Source organism: Eriocheir sinensis, chromosome 43 (assembly GCF_024679095.1).
Source record: "Eriocheir sinensis breed Jianghai 21 chromosome 43, ASM2467909v1, whole genome shotgun sequence".
In the NCBI taxonomy this organism is placed as follows: domain Eukaryota; kingdom Metazoa; phylum Arthropoda; class Malacostraca; order Decapoda; family Varunidae; genus Eriocheir; species Eriocheir sinensis.
The window spans coordinates 10,058,260-10,072,040 of record NC_066551.1 but is presented as its reverse complement, the minus strand read 5'-3'; the positions used below and the strand labels follow the sequence as shown (position 1 = coordinate 10,072,040).

General features: G+C 36.2%; 1 protein-coding gene across 1 annotated transcript; it reads right to left on the bottom strand.

The window, feature by feature from the left end:
• Nucleotides 1-5,667: 5,667 nt before the first annotated feature.
• Nucleotides 5,668-12,878, bottom strand: LOC127010454 (eukaryotic translation initiation factor 4 gamma 1-like). Its single transcript, XM_050884648.1, has 7 exons — nt 12,697-12,878; nt 9,243-9,361; nt 8,881-9,015; nt 8,416-8,568; nt 8,213-8,280; nt 7,238-7,391; nt 5,668-7,089 (listed from the first exon to the last, which is right to left on the bottom strand). Exons 2-7 carry the CDS (start codon nt 9,354-9,356, stop codon nt 6,919-6,921), a joined length of 795 nt encoding a protein of 264 aa, XP_050740605.1. The 5' UTR covers nt 9,357-9,361; nt 12,697-12,878; the 3' UTR covers nt 5,668-6,918.
• Nucleotides 12,879-13,781: the final 903 nt, after the last annotated feature.

The window sequence follows — 13,781 nt, the reverse complement described above, 5'->3', positions numbered from 1 at the left end:
CTCTTGGTGGGAAATGTGTGCTCACATGATCCAAGCAGAGCTGAGTGATCTGAGTTGCCTAACAGGAAATATTTAGTCCTTTTTTCAGTAATACAATCAGTAAGATTTCAGATTCCCAATACTTCATTCACAGTTTCATTATAAACTAATGACAAAAAATAGTGTGTGCTGTTTTAACTTGAATAACACATTTATAGTGTGTGAAATTAAATTTCAAGACTTATCTTGTAAATATACACCGAAAACAATGTAACACAAAGCTATGCAATAGATTTGATAAAAAATGAGTGAGCATTGGATTATATATTTTTTTTTCTTATGGATGTGAGTTATTTAATATATTCATGTCACACAACTTTGAATGCAAATATAATAAAGATGGAGTTTGTATATTGTGAAAAAGTATTGAAAATATTCGCCATATTGCTTACACACCATTATTTTGCATTAAGGATTGTGCAATACTGCATAGGCATTAGATGCCATTCATGTGGTTATCAGTCCTAAATTCATCCCCTTTGTGTAAGTGTGCTTCGTTGAGCTAACACATGTAAGCTGAGCCTGTCTTGTCAGCTGTTGGTGGTCTGCTTTTCATTTCTACACTCAAGTCAATCAGAGATGCAATTGTTCAACCTGGTATGACATCAGACTTCAATTTTGCATTCAGCTATTTCTTATTGAGATTGGTATGAGTAAAATTATGTAAATACCTAATGTAATTAAAAGTTTGTTAATTCCATTTTATGTATTTACTGTCAGAGTATTTATTTAGTTTTTTGTCTTTAATAAGGCATTCTCACCAAGATAAGAGTGACTGGAGTCATTACTCTTATTATAGGTCTTGCTCACGTTTCTTTCTTATAATGCAGTTAAAATAGTTAGCTTTCTAATGGGGGTTTGGGGCAAAAGAAGAGAACTGTGAATAGAGTGGATGGTAAAGTATATATAGTATAAATAAAGTATATCTTGAGGCTTTTAGGTCAATTTATACAATAAATTGTGTAATAATTTTGTTTAATATACAAACTACTTTGGCAATGTAATAATGATACTGTAGAAAGTGCCACTTATCCAGTTTTACTGCAAATATTCAAATAATTTTATATTACTTTAGTTTTTATATTTTTACTTAAAATGCTTTAAAAGGGTAATCAAAGAATGTTGTTTGTGCATTCACCGTAATTAATTCAGATTACCACAGCTATTTTGCTTTTAAATAAGATTGACTGCAGTAGCATAGCAAAATATTCTTAGTATTTTCTATTTGCAAAAACTATATATATATATATATATATATATATATATATATATATATATATATATATATATATATATATATATATATATATATATATATATATATATATATATATATATATATATATATATATATATATATATATATATATATATATATATATATATATATATATATATATATATATATATATATATATATATATATATATATATATATATATATATATATATATATATATATATATATATATATATATATATATATATATATATATATATATATATATATATATATATATATATAAACCTTTTTCTAATTTTGTGTATGTGTGATGCATCCTCAACTGTCTAAATTTAAACACCAAGATGATCAGGACAAAATATTAAAAGAAAAAACTTGGCAGATAGTCTCAAGCTTGTTTGCTGGTGAGGCTGTTTTCAAGAAAAGTTTATGAAACTGTAGAGGATAGCTGATTAAATTAATGGAATGACCATCAAGCCAAACACGTAGATAGGCACTATGCAAGCAAGTTACAGCATTGCCCATGGACGTACAAAATGAAATGATACTGGAAGATTTCAAAACCTATTTTAAATTCACATGGAGATGCTTTTCAAGATATATTCCTTCATAAGAAATATATAACATTCTAGCAGCAGGCCACATGGGGTAGAGGGGAGCTAGATTGTCTTCTATAAAAAAGTTACTAATTAACTGGAAAAGGCAGCTGTAAGTAGATTTCTTATTAGAATCAGCACATGTATCTGTTTGAGGAAGAAGGTAATTGATTGGTCAAGTATCAAAAGATTGCATTAGGATAAGATGGCTCTGGTGCAGTGCTCAGTCAGTCTCCTTGGGGTTGCAAGCACACACCCGATGCTCAGCAGCTCCATGGTGAGGCAGCATTTTCCTGAAACACAGCCTTAGGATTTTTAACCTTTTTCCTCACCTTTTAAATGTTTTCATACACCTTACATACATTCAAGCAGCTAATTTCATTGAAACTTTTGACATTACCTGTATCTTTAATCATACTAAAACTGTCTGCTAAAAACAATTGCTTGGCTCAAAATATAAAAGTATTTTGTTCCTATAGTTGAGTTTTAGAAAAAAATGTGTGGAAATTCATATATGCTGAAGGTAGAAGCCTTTTTTTATGTTGCAAATTTTCATGTCATTGCTGCCTTTTTTTTCTTTTTCTTTTTTTCCTATGAAATAGGCAGTCAAGCACTTGAAATTTTATGGAGTTATGCAGTAATTTATATGTTTGAAAAAAGACCTTTTTAACATGCCATTCATTCATCAAAAAGTCAAATGATGCAGACATTCAGTGCATGATACACTGTAATGCACAGGAATCTTGTAAAACAATTGGTTTTAAAAGATTATGTTCCGTAATCAGTTTCTTTTTTAATGGGTATATGGCACAGAAATACAGCATCATTTTGTAATTTAGTGTATGGTAAATGCAATGCCAAAATATTTAAATACTTCCAGGCCAACTTTCCTTCTCTAGCAAAATAAAAAATTCCCTGTACTGAAATTGTTCTGTTCCAGTGAAAAAAAATAATGACAATATTGTATATTAAGTCAGATTGCAGCAGACTTCTCATTTACCAATTATCTGAATGTTTTTAAGTTTATCATAATTTTTTACTAAATATTTTCAGTAATGTTTCAGATCTCCTTTTTTATGGCCTCTCATCTGCTTTATAAAAGCATGTAAAATGTCATTGTACATAGAAATTTAAGAGTTCCAGATTTTTATGTCGAGTCCTGTACTCAAGATCATGGTCAGTGTGTATTCATATGTAATTTTCAGACCTTCCTGACTCTTCCACCTATTTCTTAGTAACTGCTTGAAGACAAATAAATCATAAGTGAAGGGTTTTTAAAATAAGTGTTTGGCTTTTACATGATCATGTTTGATAACTAATTTTGTATTATTCAAGCAATATCTAAGAATATGGACCTGTTATATGACTGATGACTTGTACTGTACTTAGAGGAGATCATTAAGACTCCTCATTTATCTATAGAGTGGTAAGGCTTGTTGCGTGAAATATGTATGACGATTCAGGCAGTGTAACTTGTCAGTCATATTATTCTCCACACAGAAGATATTTTAGAGTCAGGGAAAGAAATGTCAAATGTAAATAATACAACCGCCCAAATCCAGAGAGCACAAGTTACAATGTGAGCTGCAATTTGGCACAGGTACACTGAATACCCATGAGGCTAGTTACTTATTTTTATTTTCTTTATTATTATTATTATTTTTTTTTTAGACTTTGGCTATCTAAGAAGCATGTTCTTATTACTAGTCTCTTGCATCTTTGTATTTTGTTCTGCAGTGTTTTAAAATGTTCAGTTTTGATGGATGTAATTATTTATGTATTATAGATGGAAATGTCAAATCAAGTTTTGTTTGAAATGATGAAACAGAAGTTAATGTTCACAAGTTGCCTGTTGCTTCGTTATTTTTAATACATTTATTTTCATATTTTGAAATTAAGACTAATGTTATGATGGAAGATCTGATATTATGCATTTAATACCAAACAGAACATTGTACATAAATGTTCCCTTGTGTTTTCTAGGTCATGATCACAGGAGACAGCTCTGAAATGCAAATGTTACAGACTCAATGAATATTATTAACTGGAGTGGACTTGGAGTTTTACTGAAGTATAGCAGCTTACTAATTCAGTATGTTTATTTTTATACATTTATTGCTACTGAATGTTAGTGCTAATGTGGTTTTCTAAACAAGTGAATAGTTTTTAATCAAAGGAAATTTGATTAATTTTGTATATTCTTAATTTGGTCAACTCTTGAGCCACTGCTGTCACGAGAAACTTTAAAAGTCATCCTACAAACAAAAATGTAAATATGATCCCAGCCTCTCAACCTCCTGTGAACATGATCATTTAGATAGATATATTAGAAAAGAATATTAAAGTGTATGGATAGTTCATATTGTTTATTGTAATCCTTTAGATTAAATGTAAGAAACATTCAAGTTAATTACTATTAACTTATCTTTTTTTTTTTCATTTATTTCTATAAATAAGTTTTTTTAAATATTTTTTTCATAGAGTAATTAAAGGTCCTGCTGGTGATCATTAGTAGGCAAGTATTTGTGTGTGTGTGTGTGTGTGTGTGTGTGTATATATATATATATATATATATATATATATATATATATATATATATATATATATATATATATATATATATATATATATATATATATATATATATATATATATATATATATATATATATATATATATATATATATATATATATATATATATATATATATATATATATATATATATATATATATATATATATATATATATATATATATATATATATATATATATATATATATATATATATATCAACAAAGTGGTCAATATAAGGTGAGTATAGTTGGTCAATGGAGCCCATGAAGTGGTGAGTGTGATCAGAGACTCAGACAGCTTAGTGTAGAATATTATGGGATGCTTCATGAACGGTGGGTTGTTATCCCCAGCACATTTTTCTCTCAAAATCAGTCTAGAAAGCAATCCCTGTCTGCACAAGCTTAGAGGGCATTATATCTCCAGATCCACACAAGTTCTTCAAGATGCTTGAAACTGTAACATAACCTAATCCTTAATGGTGTTAAGTTTATTGTTTTTCCCATTTCATTAGGCCTCTTAAATTGCACATGCTTTGCAAGACAGGGGTCTTGATGATTATTATATTGAAGCAATGGAACAGAATCTATTAAGATGTAACAGAGAATCTGCAATACAAGAAGCTAGTAAGAGTAATTTGGATGGCTAAGGGAACAGACTTAATTTTGCAGACATAGGTACAGCCAATGCAGAGAGCATGAACAAGTAAGATCTAGTTGCGGGAAGAGGGGATGGAAAAAGAGATTGAGTTTAAGTACTTTGGGAATTCTTTGTAAGAATGATGGGATGAAGAGAAAGAGCAATGAAGGGCAGACAGGTAACAGATGCACTGAAGAGAGTTATGAAAGGATGAAATGCGAGTATGGGGATAAAAAAAAAAAAAAGGGTATAAGAAATGGCATTTTCCTCCCAACTCTGTCATAGGCATATGAGGGTTTCCATAAAGGAACATGGTGTCACAGATATGAATAGATCAATATACATATGAACAATGCAACATCCTTGCACATACTTTGTGCCTGAAGTAGGAAAGGAGTGAAGTCTCATGTCTACGAATTCATTTTTGGCAAGCTGGAAGGTGGCAAGAGTGTATCAAGCTGGAAGGTGGCAAGAGTGTATCTGCTACAGGAAAGTAGAATCAACTTTACAGTTTTCCCAGTGGATTCATCTGAAGTAAATAGGGCATTTCCATTATGCAGGCTAAAGTACCCCTCCTTTGCAATGAATGATTTTATTTGATAATTATTTTGAACATGAGACACTATCTTCCAAGATAAAATACACTTAGTCATGATAAAACCAGAACCTAATTTCAACCTCCCTTGCCTGCACTTTCTATCTAATCTGTAGTCACTGTTACCTCCTTTGATTATAATCTACAGCAATGACATAGAAAGTATCGCCACAATTTCTCAAATAACTGAATACTGATTACTCAAGTTTTCATATTTTGAAAGTTGTTTACTGTTACATGCACAGTTTCTTGCAGAAGCAAAGTCCCACTGTGTCCTAAACTTGCTGCCTCTTGTTGGATGTTTTCTTTAAGAACACCCAAGAATATAGGTGTTCTATTTCTCAAGAGGCGCTGCACTATCTACTGGAGGGAGCTTTTAATTTTCCAAATCCCTAACCACTGATGCTCATCATGGAAGGAATATACTTGTCAAAATTAAATCACCAAAATTTTCTTTACTCATAGCTGTAATTCTCTAGGTAACACTTGTATACTGCATATTTTCTGAATATATATAAATCAAAAGCCTTTGTGTATGAAAAAAGTAATCAGATCCATAATTATTTTAAATATATTACTTCTATCACTCACTCACTGAAAATAAATCCTATTGATGTTGGGGAGGTGGGAGAGTTAAGATGATTGATGATGATGCCTTCCCAACATAACCTTTGCACGATTGTTTATTGAAGTTGTCTTGTCAACAGTGTGCATACATGCAGCTGTCAAAATGGAACAATCATCATTCTCTTACAAAACTTTCACGTCAAAGTTAAGAGAAATAATTTGTTTGACAAGACTTATGCTGGTTTAAACTAGAATGCTTCACTGTCAAGCATAATGAAAACAACAGGATTAATCACCTATTATTGTGTGATGCATTGTTTTTTTCAAAACAAATAAAAATGTCATTACAAAACTTTAGAAGAAAACTTCCTATAACCATATAACTAGTATATTGATGATAATTATGGTATTTGTATTTGACTCTCACAGATTCATCAAAGCTATAAGGTCTTCTATGTCACTGAATGACAACTCTGAAGTACTGTTTGTGTGAAATGTAATGAAACCATAACCATAGCACAAATTGCATGAAATGCTGCAGTCATCTTGATATTATACACATGAAAGGTGACTATGTGACACACTAAGCATGACGATGAATATCTTACTGAATAAAAGGTAAACACAGTCGAAGGTAACAGCCAATAGTTTTACTATGCATAAAACTATCCTCGTACATTTCTACCTGGAGGAGGGAGGATTCTATTTCCTTCCTGAGGTCTCCAACCATTGTTGCGAAGGTCAAGGATATCTTGGGTGAGAAAACGCAATCGAGGATTCAAGCTGCCGCCTGCCAGACACACCTCGAGATAACTGCAGCACCTGTCTACCAACTCCTGTAAAGGAAATGTTTTTGGTAAATAAATCTGTGAGACACCATTCTTAATTCATATAAACAATCTTCCATAAGCAATCACATTGCTGCATACACAAATCCTGATTGGTTATTTTGTTTAAACTATTTAAGAAAACAAGAAGTCTTACCTCATGAGTACGACTGAGACTAAGGCCAGAAAATGAGAGAAGACGGCAGAGTCCTTCAAAGGAACGGTCATCCCCATGCTCCAGTAGAGTCTCCGCCATGGCTGCCACTTGGTCACCCGGCACCACGCCTACCTTATGCAGCTCACTCATAAACCTAAACAAATAATTTAATTTATCAAATAATCTATACACAATAAAGTATGAGCACATTGTGAAATTCAAACTCAATCAATAAAAACACAATTAGTCCTGAAATTTGACATAAAGAATTTATTTAACTGAACACTGTATCTACCATATTTCATTATTTTCTTTAACATCTGGAGTGTTTCCAAAAGCCTTCTAGTTACAATGAAATAAGTATTCACTGAGCACTGAAAACCTTGCACTTAACCTTGTGTTATTATCTCCCACTCCTCTTGTTTTAGTCTTCCAATTCCAAACCTTTCAATGTAGCTCTTCATGCTAGGATGGTACCTCATCAAAGAAAAGGACTAACCTTCCCACCTAACATAAATGTTTTTCTTGCCCTGAACTACCTGCAGGATGCTGAAAATACAACTATTTAAATCTTCCTTCTCAATGTTGCAATTTCATTACCATCCCTTTGCCAAAGTTTACTCTGAAATTCCTTCTTCATTGTCTACCAAACTCATGCACCTTTTAAGCAACTCTCAGCTAAAAGAACAGTGTCACAAGTAAACTACCTTGAACACAAGCATTCTTGTTCTCGCCTCTACAAATAATCTACCACACACATTACAAACTTGAAATCATCCATCACTCCCTCCCTCACTGTCCTCCATGATGATCATTACATTGTACACTGCAAGATATTCTTGTCATGCACATAGTACCACCTTTATTCACTTACCTTCAGAAATGGACATCTGATAACATGTGAATTGCTGATTGGAAGCAGGCACCTTTAAATATATCCATATACACATAGAAGTCAATTTTCTGTTAACTTACTTCATATGACCAATGAACCTTTTTCTTGCTAAAATTTCTTCATGAATCAGTTGAGATGATATTGGTCCCTGTAAAAAAAGAAAAAGAAAAGGAAATCATATTAAATTCCAACACCAGTTCTAAAATACTGCATATTTTTCAATCTGCCTGATGAAAAAAGAAACATTTATAATTGACATATAAACAAGTGTTAACAATCTTACCTCAAATATATTATTATAATGAAGAAGTTGTTGATAGTTTTCCATGAAGTGATCTTTACAGGCTGTTGTCAGGTCTCGCTGGATCCCGGCACTTGCTGCCAGATTCCGGCACAGGCGAGCATAAATAGGTGCAAACATAGGCTCATCCTGAGACTAAAGAAAATTAGGCATTCATCAGTGGCAGCCCAATACAAGCTTTATAGTCAGACAACAGGATACCATTGACACATATTGCTTTACTGAGTGCTTATCAGATGTATTGCCTTAGTATTATTTCTGACAAAATCAATATACATAGTAGAATTTTTAGCACTCCTCACTAGGCATCTCACTAATCTTGGGCTTGATGGCCACTCCAATCCAGTTATTGTAAATCCCAACATTCATATTACTAGAGTACTGGGAATAAGACAGAATCATTATTTTGAAACCAATCACCATATTCTTACAGTTGATTATTCTAACCTTTTCCAGGAGGAGACTGAGTATGTGGGGCAAGTGCGTGGGATCAGAAAGAGGTAATTCTCGAGCCTGTTCCAGAAAGATGCCAAGTGACTGTTGAGTTACTCGATTCAAAATGCCCAGCATCCTTCGATATACCTGAGAAATAATTTTACAAATGAAAATGGTGCTTCCAGCTTACACTTTGTACTAAACTTCTGTTAAAGTTAATAAATGAAATGAAAATTTGATAGGATCAACAGTTTTTTACTGTAAAATTGTTCTGAATGACATTAATTTGAAAAATCAAGTTCTATAAAAGCAGGATGTAATTCATATGATGACCTATAAATATGTACAAATAATCTTAGATCCTCAGTTTTCACCTCAGACTGGCCATGCTGGGCATTAGGCTTCCAAGGATTGTCACAGCGGCGCAGGGCTGGCTGACCACTGCTGCTACCATCACCCACCATATCCAAGGATGGACCCTCAGGCATGTTGGCTAAATGATAAAGGGTATTTGGTATAGTGAAATGAATGTATGCTGAACAAACTGTATGGTGTGCAGAATTAATGAAACACTTAAGTAGTAGCAAATGTTTACAGGATAGAAGCTGGACACCCCCCTCTTCCACACTTCACACTACTCTCAGTCCTAAAGTACAGGCCAGTCAATAGACCAACATAGGAATACTACAGAATTGCAGGGACTCCTAGAGTTCCTCATGAAGCACTAAATCAAACACCTTGAAATCAACATAGGCTGCAGGTGTTTCCTGTCAAAACTCCTGCCAGCATTCCATCTGCAAGTGAAGTGTTAGGATGCAGCCGGTTGTTGACTTACTAGACAGGATGTGAAATGCTTTTAAATACGATTTACATGAGCAGCTGCCATGTTTGTTTATATCCACTGCCTCAGCACTGATTTGGCTGTTACTGGTTTAGTGGGACTTGCTTACAAATTTGGTGTGGATAAGTTACTGATATTGTGGCAATAAGTTATTAATTTAGCAAAAACAGTTTTTAATTACTTGCACCTTCATATTAAAAATGACGGACATTTATTACATACCATCTCCCTGGTACAGTGGTTAGTTTAACAACAAATCTGCGGGCCCTAGTTCGAATCCTGGCCTGGGCAGTCAGCCAGCAGCCCATCCACCTGTTCATCCTTCCTCTGAGAATGGTCATTTATTAGGTACCTGGGATAACCTGGTGTAGTGCCTGACCCGCCTGACGGGCGAGCCTCCTGTACTTCACTCTGTGAAGGGGGTACCTCTTTGGCCAACTGGTTAAGGAGTGACTTTCCCATCTCGGCAGTCGCAGGTTCAATCCCTGGCACCGGTGGAACCCTTTCCTGGTGTGGATTAATTTCTTGTGTGTATTGTGACACGATTTGGTTGTGTGGAGATATAGTGAAGTATTTCGGGCAATACATGTGGTGGCAATGCAGTGGGCATCCTCTTCTAGGTTCTGTTGTGTTTCCCGTGAGTGGGTAACAAAATATATTTCCTGAGATACCACTCACTAAATCTCCACACAATCACAGTGTGGCACAAAACACACAAGAAAATTAATCCAAATCAGGAAAGGGTTTCACCTGTGCCAGGGATCAAACCTACAACTGGTGAGATGGGTAAGCCACTCCTTAACCACTCAGCCAAAGAGGTAACCCCTAGCAGAGTAAGTTATGGGAGGCTCACCCATCAGGCAGGTCAGGCACTATAGTAGCGCCACCCTTAAATGAGGGCTGGGGTGTGGTCAAGGCAGAGCAAAACCTGTGTCCAATGGTGCCATGTCTCCCAAACTTGAGATGCTCTCTCTCTCCTCTCTCTCTGGAAACTATGCTTCTTTTATGGTTGAATTTTTTAAATCTGTGCCATCATTTCTTAGTTTTCTGTTCATTTATTTTATCTAATTTTACTTTAAGTACGGTAATTTATTATTGTTTTACAAATGGCACCTGATGACCTCGGTGTTCCAGCACCATGATTTGTTTTCATTCAGTAATTCTCTCTCTCCTCCCTTCAATCCCTTCTTCCATCTATCCCTCACTCTGACAATGCACTCAACACTGCCCTCTCTCTCTCTCTCTCTCATATATTTTGTTACATCCTGGTTACAATGTCTGTGTCAAGACGCAAAGTGAGTTCGTGGAAGCACTTGACACGTGACTTATGTCAGCTTAGGTCAGTGGGAGTGTTGCCACTCATCAGGGGTTTAACATATTTATTTTTATCAAGAAAATATCATATTTTCTACTTATATTCCTTCAAGCTGTCATAAGAACATAGGGAGACTGCAAGAGGCCGAATGGCCTACACAAGGCAGCTCCAGATTCCCCCCCACCTACCACCTGTCATCCTTGTCCATATAGCTATCAAGTCTACTCTTAAAACAAGCTACCGTCCCTGCACTCACTATGTGATTGCTGAGTCTATTCCATTCCCCCATCACCCTATTACTAAACCAATGCCTGCCTGTTTCCCTCCTAAATCTATACTTTTCTAATTCAAATCCATTACTGCGTGTTCTATCCTGCTGGCTAATTCTCAGTACTTTACTTATATCGCCTTTGTTGTAACCCTTGACCCATTTGAATACTTCTATCAGATCTCCCTGCACTGGTCTTATAAATATAATTGTAACAGTCCATACCCACCTTTGAACTGTGGTGAAAGTCAATGAAAATAATAACATTTTCTTAGCACCACTGTAAAATATGTATGCCACATTTCTTTATTGCCATAAAAATCCCTTACGCATAAGTTTACCTTTCTTTGATATATATATATATATATATATATATATATATATATATATATATATATATATATATATATATATATATATATATATCATAATATTTATGTTAAAACTGTATTGGTATGTGTTTTATCTTATTAGTGATGCTTTTTACATATATCACAGAAGTTATGCATCATGGGTTTGGGAGACAGCAATGCTGGACACAGCTGTTGCCCCACCTTGACCCCGCCACAGCCCTCATTTAGGGATGGTGCTAATATACACCGTGGAAGGTAAACTGTGATATCCTACATGTTGAACTGGCCCTGTGTCCTGGGTTAAAGGGTTCTCACCCACCACAGCCTTAAGTGTCAATGGTAAGAAGATGAGTACTGCGGCCACACACAGCTAATAGCATATACGGTACTGCCAATTTTACTTTCATCTTAATTATCATATGAAAGTGTAAATTGTGATTCAATATGAACAGAGGGATTCTACACATTTATACCATTTCCACAATGTCAACTTACTTGACTGGCCTGTCCACCACCCCTGCCTTGATGCTGAGTCAGCTTCAGTTATTAAGTGGCCAATACATTAGACCTATACTTGCTGTGCGAAATAAGAATCAAAATTGCCGATTCTGATTTATTTTAGTTTCTATTGCTGCCTGGCCCTAGTGCTGGACTAGTGTCAACATGTCATACTTCAGTGGGTATGAGAGCAGCGCCAACACGAGGGGATGGCCACGGAGGCCGTATGGGTGCAGGGCAGGCAAGAGGGCACAACTGCCCATGGGGCAAGGGCAGCGCCAGCATGACAGAGTAGCTTGTCCAGAGGCTGTGCCGGCACCTGACACCCCCCATAGGTAATAGTGAGTAAAATGTTAGATGCACTTCCTGTATGGGCAATAATGCGTGTCGCGGAGCTCACGGCGCAGGTGCTCAGCAGGTTAATGAACAAGGAAAGAAGAAGGGATGACGCAATCACCGCGGCGGTAATGGACAGGCTCTCCCCGCGCAGGTGAGCTGTGGCCTGACTAAAGCTCGCGGTGACACTAGACTCCCTGCCTTCACATATACTTACCGCTAGTAGAGCTGACACTCGGGGAGGCGTTTGAGGAGCGCCACTCGGCGACTCAGGAATAGCACCAAGGAATAGCGGCGCCTCGTCCTACTCGGCCCCGGGTTTGTTTACACTGGTTCCGAGTGGCTCGCGGGGGGGAGTATAATAGTCTCTTTGGGAGGGAGGGAGGAGAGCGGGAGGCGCCGCCCTGCCCCCCAGTGTTCAGGGGCTGGGGGCCACTGAGCCCCGGCCCCCGGACCCCTGGAAAGGTATCTATCTTGCTCAATACTGTGAAATGTGTACTTCTGGAAGGGGGAGGAAAATATAAGACAGACAGATAATTAATATCCCCCAAAATGAGAAGATAAAACAACAAGAAATCAGTTACTGAATTAGTATAAAAAACTGTTCATGAAAGAACTACATATTCCACCACCTGTGTAGCCCGCCGGGGGTTGGGCAATCACGTGTAATTTCACTTTTTTTCGATGACTTGCATTGCGCATGGTGACGATAAAGCTGTAGGCTACTATTGTTCCGATTATTTATTTGTTCATGGCTGTCATTTTTTTCTAAACATTGCAGAACAGAGGAATTATTTATAAAGAAAACCCACCAAACACGGAGGACGTGCGCCATGTGCGGCCTCGGGCTGTTGTTATTCCTTTACGTGGTTTCAAAGCAAGCCGACCTGTTGTGACAGCCGAGGCTTTACCACGTAAACAAGGTGAGTAAGATAACGGTGATTTCTGGCAGTGCTGTAAAGATTCTTGTGGGCAGGTGCAAGGGGGAAATAAGTTACGATTCCTTGGGCAGGCCTGTGGGCAGGTGGGTGGCAGGGGCAGGCTGACAGGCACAGGGCAGCCATGCCCCATAAACCTGGAGCTAAGTAGAAGATATATCGGCGCGTTAAATAAAACCAATCTTAACCCAGGAGCCCCCCACATAATTAAGGAGTCTCACACGCACACGTCATTGGTCACTACTCGTCTCAGGCGCCGTGGTCCCCTCCCCCAAGATAAAGAGAAAACCTTACCCTCCCCTCTCCAGACAGTAGGCTACATCCCTTTGTTTGCTATTTTCTTTACTGTCTGCTGTGTGTGATC